The 7,606-nt window shown below is 36.5% G+C and overlaps 1 protein-coding gene across 1 annotated transcript; it reads right to left on the reverse strand.

Moving 5' to 3' along the window:
- Nucleotides 1-1,299: 1,299 nt before the first annotated feature.
- LOC101627559 (olfactory receptor 52E4) lies at nucleotides 1,300-2,238 on the reverse strand. Its single transcript, XM_004683122.2, has one exon. The coding sequence runs from the start codon at nucleotides 2,236-2,238 to the stop codon at nucleotides 1,300-1,302; it is 939 nt and encodes a 312-aa protein (XP_004683179.1).
- Between the last annotated feature and the right edge of the window lie 5,368 nt (nucleotides 2,239-7,606).

The raw sequence follows: 7,606 nt of genomic DNA on the forward strand, positions 1-7,606 counted from the left end.
TGGGAAATGGAGTCAAAAACAGCGGGAAGAGGAAAGTGCACTGGACTATGGTAATGGCAGATGGGTGATTTGGTGATGGGAAGCCCACAGGGATTACAACTGAGATGGAAAAAGTCACAAAATGGTGTAAAATATAAACTATTATATTATTAAAAAAAAACAAAAAAGATACTCTCCTGAAACCAGGTCCCACCATAAGATCACAGGACAATTCCATAGACCTAGATCACAGGGCTCGTGAAGGCAAATGGCTGACTCCATAAATTGGTGAGTATTGAGAGCCATAGTGTTCTCTGAAGAGGAAAATGGGGGGAATGAGTCTTATGTGTTTAGTCCAGACTCAGGTGACCCTACCCATAGCATTAATCTCCTGCAGTTCCCAAGCACCAGAAGTAGGCATAGAGGAAACTAGTCCAGAGCAAGAGTTCCTTGAGAAGGGAGGTTAGGACAGGGATTCTGCTCAGCAAGGTCTGAGTGTGGTACTTTAGTCTGACTGTGGGTTATTTCAAGACCAGCATTACTATGCACATCAAAACATGTTGTGTACACTATTATGCTTATATTGACTTTTCTTACTCCCACACATCAATTAAGCAAGAAAATTTCTTCATGCCATAGAATACTTAATATTATTTACATCAGCAGAAACTTTGCAGCAAAAAATTTGTCAGTAGACTCCAACTATAATTGGAATCAGAGCACACACCCTCATATCTAAAATGACTTTTAAAAAATACAAGTGTAATATATCTTGAATGTCCATGCTGTAATAGCGCATACTTTTCAATTCACAAAAACTTAGTTTATTAGGAAAATGTAAAGTAGAAGCAGAGAAAGAGGAAGAAGTAGAGGAGAATGAGAAGGAAGAACAGAAAGTAGAAAGAAAAACAAGTGAATGATTCTAAGAACAGGATGAATAAACATTAAGGTAAAAGTGAGTCAATAATTCTAGAGAAGGAAGCAGACATTTGAGGATTACTATAAAGACTATAAATGTAAGGAGCAATATATGTTCTAATTAAAAAGTTTTCACCTTTATCCATCACACATTTTAGTCCAAAACCATTGCTGTCTCCAGGATAACTTCCTTTTCCATGGTTTCTTTCCCTTCTCCAGGTACATGGGATGGGGGTGTAGAACATGCAGAAAAGTCAGCTTTGCTTTACCTGTGAGTCTTAACCCACTTCCAGCAAAAATGAAAAACCTTGCTACTATTCTATGTAACAAAATTTTTAAAAGAGCTCATACTATTAAAATTTGGGTAGCATATGGATCTGTTTTCCCAAATGTTACTGAAAACTATTCTTTCTTCACAAATATCTTTACAACCTGCTCACGGATCTGCTTGGTCCTGACTCCATAGATGACTGGGTTAAGGGCAGGTGGGACAACCACATATAGATTTGCCAAGAGAATGTGGATGTAATGGGGGATGTTGTGACCAAAGCGATGTGTCATGAAAGAGAAAAATGCCGGCGTGTAAAAGCACAGCATGACACAGATGTGAGACCCGCAGGTGTTCAGCGCCTTGAGGCGAGCCTCTTGAGAAGGGAGGTGGAAAACAGCTTGTAGGATAAGCACGTAAGAACAGGCTATCAGAATCACATCCACAACAATGTTGGAAATCACCATGAGCCCATAGATGATGTTGATTCTGATGGGAGCACAGGCGAGCCGGGCAATGCCCATGTGCTCACAGTATGTGTGAGGGATGACGTAATGTCCACAGAAGGGCAGCCTCAGAATGAGAAACACAAAAGGAGTCACGAGAAGTAAATTTCTCCCAACAACAACAGAGACTAAGATGCTGATGGTTTTATTGGTGAGGATCATGGTGTACTGGAGAGGTTTGCAGATGGCAACAAAACGGTCGTAAGCCATGGCCACCAGCAGAACAGTCTCCATGCCTGTGAACATGTGGATAAAAAACATCTGAACAAGGCAAGCCCCAAAGTTGATCTCTCGGAGGTTGAACCAGAAGATCCCCAGCATTTTAGGGATGGTGGAGGTGGACAGTCCCAGGTCAATCAGAGACAGCAGGGCCAGGAAGTAGAACATGGGCTGGTGGAGACTGTGTTCAGTCTTGATCACAAAGAGAATGGTGATGTTGCCCACAAGGGCAATCAGGTACACGATACAGAAGGGGAGAGCAATCCAGATGTGCACATTTTCCAATCCAGGTATTCCGAGCAGGATAAAGAAGGGAGGATGGAGCTGGGAGTCATTGGCAGAAGACATTCTCCTAGCAAGAGTCACAGAATTTCTATTAAGGGGGAAATCTCACTTTCTTTAAGATTTTTTTCTCATCAATATCCTGGAAAGACAGAAAGTACTCTAATTGGAATGCTGGAGGTAATCACAAAAAAAAAAAAAAAGTAGTTAACTCACAAATGCTGGAGATTCCTTTATTTCTAGAGAGTTGAACAACACTCTCAGTACATTTTACCAATCCTCAAGATCCACCATAGATAATATTGTACATGGCTTTAACATTTTCTAACATATGATATCTTTAAAGTAACTGACATTAGTTCACCAAGTAGTGTAAACATATATATTTTTAGTGTTCCCTTCCATTCCTTTTCTTAGTAGTTTATTGGTTATTTTTGGGAAATTACTATACCCAGTGGCTCTCCAGTTGGGGTTGGGTATTAAAGAATTTTAAGTCAAGTGAAACTGATTTGTTACCATTGTTTATACTTCGATATTACACAAATAAAGGGATTTTCTATAGGGGTTATATATATATATATACATATATATATATATATATATATATAAAGTACATTCACATCACCTAAGGGAACTTACTCAAATGGTCTCTCTTAGAATTTTCCTCATTCTATTTTTACTATGAAACCACTGCTATTGTTGATGCTTCCTATGTTTTTTTTTTTTTTTTGGGTTGGTTTGTTTTTTTTTTTAATTGAAGGAACTTTATATTCTAACAGGATGTAAGTTTCAGGTGTACATCATTAGGAGTCAACATTTGTAAACCTACAATGAGTCACAGCTGTATACAATTCTACCCTTTACTGTATCATTGCTACCTTTGTCTCCAATTACTCATTCCCTTCTCTGTAACCACTAACTGATTTTATGTCCAAAAATTTTATCTTGTTTAGTTCATCTCTTTGTTTGTTTCTCCATATGCCACCTATGAATGAAATCATATAGTTTGTCTTTTTCTTTCTAGCTTACTTCACTAGTTGCTTTCTAACCTTATAGCATGACCTTGGTTTGCAGTCCTATACATCCAGACTATTTATTTTTGTATTACTTTGATCCTCTTCCAATAAATTTATTATTGCTTATAGGCTAAGTTCTACTTAATTTCCTATAACCTGTAATACTGATAATTAACTTACTAAATTACTATTTCTTGGCATGTTGTATCTCTTAAATAATGTACAGCTCTGCAATAACTTGCCTGATTTTATTTATGTATTTGTATATTATTTAAGAGCATAATACTCTTAAATAGCATTTAATGGGGGGATAATCAATTTAATATTCCTAAAAGTTCCATAAAATGATATGTGGTTCCCAGTTTTTCAGAATGTGCCTGTTTGATAGAATCAGAATAAAGGGTTTGCATATGTTCCTGTGTGTGTGTGCGTGAGAGGGAGAGAGACAGAGAGAGAGAAAGAGATTCTGCATATTACTCATTGACTTATCACTGTTTTCACCTGCAGATGTTTGTTCCAAAATGTGTGCTTTAAAGTGTGTGTGTGTGGGGGGGAGGGGGTCCCTGGTGGCACAATGGGTTAGAGCGCAGCACTGCAAGCTAGCTGAAGCCAACTCAGTGCAAGCTCTATCCCTGGCCCTGGAGGTGACCCATATGGAGTAGCAGACCTCTTCTGACCCGCCCGCTGCTCCACTCTGCAGTGCTCTTTGTCAGTCGGCCTGTTCTGCTTCCCACTCTGTCTCTGGTGAATCCTCTCGCTGCTCCTGCACCTCTGACTTGTACCCCAGTTCTGTATGCATAAATAAATAAATCTTTAAAAAATAAAAAAATTAAAAACAATAAAATAAAGTGTGTGTGTGTGTGTGTGTGTGTGTGTGTGAGTGAAAAGGAAGGTATTGGGAGACACTCTTTAGCAAAGTGGAGGTAAAGGTCTCGTTTACCTTTTGTTCTCTTTCAGTAGCATCTCAGCAATGCTGTCCAATGTCCAAACATCTTGGTCCCTCTGATATTCCTTCTCCCCGCCTCACTCCGAGCAGAATCACAGCATGAGTGCCAGTTCTTCAAAATGGTGATCAGAGCCCCTTTTAGTCTCTGGGCTCTGAGGCTCTCCAGTTACCTGGAGAAAAACTATAGTGAGTGAGGGTGTTTTTAAAGTCTATGTCCCAGAATCCCTAAGCTCAGTCTTCAGAGTCCTCTGGGCATAGACATGGGCTTGTGGATCACTAAGTCCATCTAACTCTGTTCCAGAAGACATCACTCTATGCAGAGAAAAAAAAAATCACTAAACCAGATATAGTTCCCTAGCTCAGGGGAAGGCATGAGCTTCTAGGAACAGAAGTATCCTGGGGGGTGGGAGGTGGGGATGATACTGATTCTGACTCTTTCAGAAGCTACAGACACAATGAGTTAACACTACTAAGGCTTCAAAATGTGACTGCTTAGGCAATTACTTAGCAACTTTTCTGCTTTTTAAAAATATAAGTATGTGAATTCTGATTATAGTTGCCACTTCAAAAAATAATTTGAAATAAACATTACACTTTGGAAGCAACTTAAGTTTTTATTTGTAAAAAATGGTATTAATTTTCTTCCAGCCCAGCAAGACTCTCCTTTCCATCTATAACTAATAGTAAACAGAAAATCTCTGGAGAGCGATTTCCTTGTGTCCCAGCAATATTGATAGATTATGAATGAAATTCTACTTTATCATGAGAAAAAAAAAATAATGCAGACAGAGCACTGGGTCTAGATTTTTCTTATAGTTTCAATTCCTGGATGATGATGAGCTGTCATAGGTTAAGTTTTTCCTAAGAATATATAAGACAAACATTTTTTTATTTTTTGTCTTTGAGGTTCAGACAATTTTGAGTTCCAAGAAAGAAGGTAATGTCTGTGATCCAAAACACATCTTGCTAGATAAGTGCGTTCTCTTTTTCATTGCTCTCTTTGATGAATGAGAACCTTACCCCTTGGTCCTTGGTCAGTCCCTAGCGCATCCATTCTTGTTATTGTAGAAACACTCAACTTCCATCCCTTTTTTGCCTATTACAACTTGGTATGATAAAGTACTAACATTGCAGTCTAAATCCTTCTGTCAATACCCATTCAAACTTCCATTCTATTTCATGACTCTGCAAAAACATTAGCCATATCTGTGATCCAAAGTCCTACTGACAAAAGTGTGACTGCTCTCCTCTGCTTTCCTCAATCTCCCTCAATTACCACATCCTCCCAATGGACATGGCACAAGCACCCAGATGTGATCGTACAGGTGTACAACACTTATCTCATGCCCCACCCCTTTTACTTTAGGCTCAGTGTTTCTTGGCTAATTTTATCATTTATTTCCATTTTTATGTTGTAGTGAAGTACAACTAACACAAAATGTAATCTTTTAGCCCTCCCTGGTGGCGCAGTGGGTTAAAGCACTGCACTAAGAAGCTTAAGCCACTTCTGCATGAGTTCTATTCCCGCCTGTCCCAGAGGCGATTCAGATGGGTGGCAGACTTCTCCGTCTGACCCGCCCGCTGCTCCACTCTGCAGTGCTCTTTCTCAGTCGCCCTGTTCTGCTTCCCACTCTGTCTCTGGTGAATCCTCTCACTACCCCTGCATCTCTGGCTTGTGCCCCAGTTCTGTATGCACAAATAAAAAAATCTTTTTTTTTAAAAAAGTACTCTTTTAAGTAATTTTTAGTTCCCTGCTATAAAATTGTGCAGTTTTACCACCATAACCACCCCACAGCTCCAGAACTTTTTCATTCTGCAAAAACTGAAACTGTAACCCATTAAACACTAATTTAGCTTTTTTTTTTTTATGTTTTCAGTTTCTATTTCATGTATTTCTGCTGTGATCTGTTACTTTCTTCCTTCTAATCACTAAGGTTCTTTTTCTAGTTCCTCAGGCACACAGTTACATTGAGATCTTTTTCTTTTTGATGTAGGTATTTATTGGCTTAAATTTCATAAATCTTCCTTTGATGCTTTCTATTTGTTTTAATATTTTTTTTTGTTTTCTTTGTCTTTTGATTTCTTCTACAACCCCTTGGTTATAATTTAATTTACACGTTTGCCAATTTCCTTCCACAGTTTCATACCAGTGTGATTAAAGAAGATGCTGGATGTGATTCTAATTTTTGGTGGCCTATTTACTTATCTTACTACTTTTTTCCTATTTTTTTTTTTGCAGCAGTTTATGTCTTAATTGGAGTATCTTTATTCTGTTGCTCATCTCATTAATGTAAGTCCTCATTAATATTTGTCTTTTTTTGCTGTTTCAGTGGTATCTGTAGATTTCTGTGGCTCTTTGAAATTATACATAGTAGAATGAAATAGAATTATATAATGATCAGGTTGATAATGTACACACAGAACTTTCTGAGAATTTGTTGAGGATGTTTCAAATCCATTGATAAATTTGATATTTTTAGAGTATTGAAACTTACAGTTCATGAACATGTTAAATCTCTACATTTATTTGTTTTCTTTAAAGAAATTAGTGATGTACTGTACTTTGTGCAGAGTTCTTGTATATTTAAACATTTTTTAGTCATGAATTTTTATGGTATTGCAAATTTTAGTACAGTTATGTTTTTCATGATCTTTACAGTTAGCACCAATCTTTTATTTATTTTTAATTGAGGTAATATTTTTTGTTCTGTATTTGTTGCCTGTAAATATAAAAATACAATTAACTACTTTCATACTGACCTTACATATAGAAATTTCCTTATAATAATAATTTATGGAAGATTTTAAAAAGTCACACTGAATTATTTCTGGAGTGCATAATAAGTGTTAACCTCCTTTTCAAATTTTTATATCTTCTACTTTCAACTTTATTGCTTTTTGTCTTTTTTATGGTTTCCAATACAAGTGGGAATAGAAGTGATTTGGTTTGTTCCTGAACCAAAAATATTAGCACTGTTTAAACATGCAATTGTTTTAGGGACTTCTCTATATCACATCAATCAAGTTCCACTTTATTCTTCCTTTCCCAGGTTTTTAACAGTTTGGTATTAAATTTTATCAAATATTTTCTCTAAATATATTGAGATAACTGAAATTTTCTCTTATTATCTTACTTGCTGAATTGCTTTCAATGATTATGCATGTTATCTAAACTTGCATTCCTGGAGTAAAGCATACTTGCTTATAATACACTATTTAATATTCCTAGACTCAACTTGCTAACATTTTAATCAGAATTTTTGTATCTATACTCTTCAAAGTGACTTTCTTATAATTTTCCTGTCTTTTAACATGCATTTTAAGTTTTGATATAAGTGTCATACAGTTCTCATAATTGTATTCTGGAAGTTTTTGTATAATTTCTTCCCTTAATGTATTTGGAAGAATAAGAAAATGAATATACATTATTACAGATTTTTCTTTAGAAAGTCTTTAAAATATAAAGTCAATT

The sequence above is a fragment of the Condylura cristata genome, unplaced genomic scaffold (genome assembly GCF_000260355.1).
Source record: "Condylura cristata isolate star-nosed mole 26May11 unplaced genomic scaffold, ConCri1.0 scaffold00015, whole genome shotgun sequence".
NCBI lineage: Eukaryota > Metazoa > Chordata > Mammalia > Eulipotyphla > Talpidae > Condylura > Condylura cristata.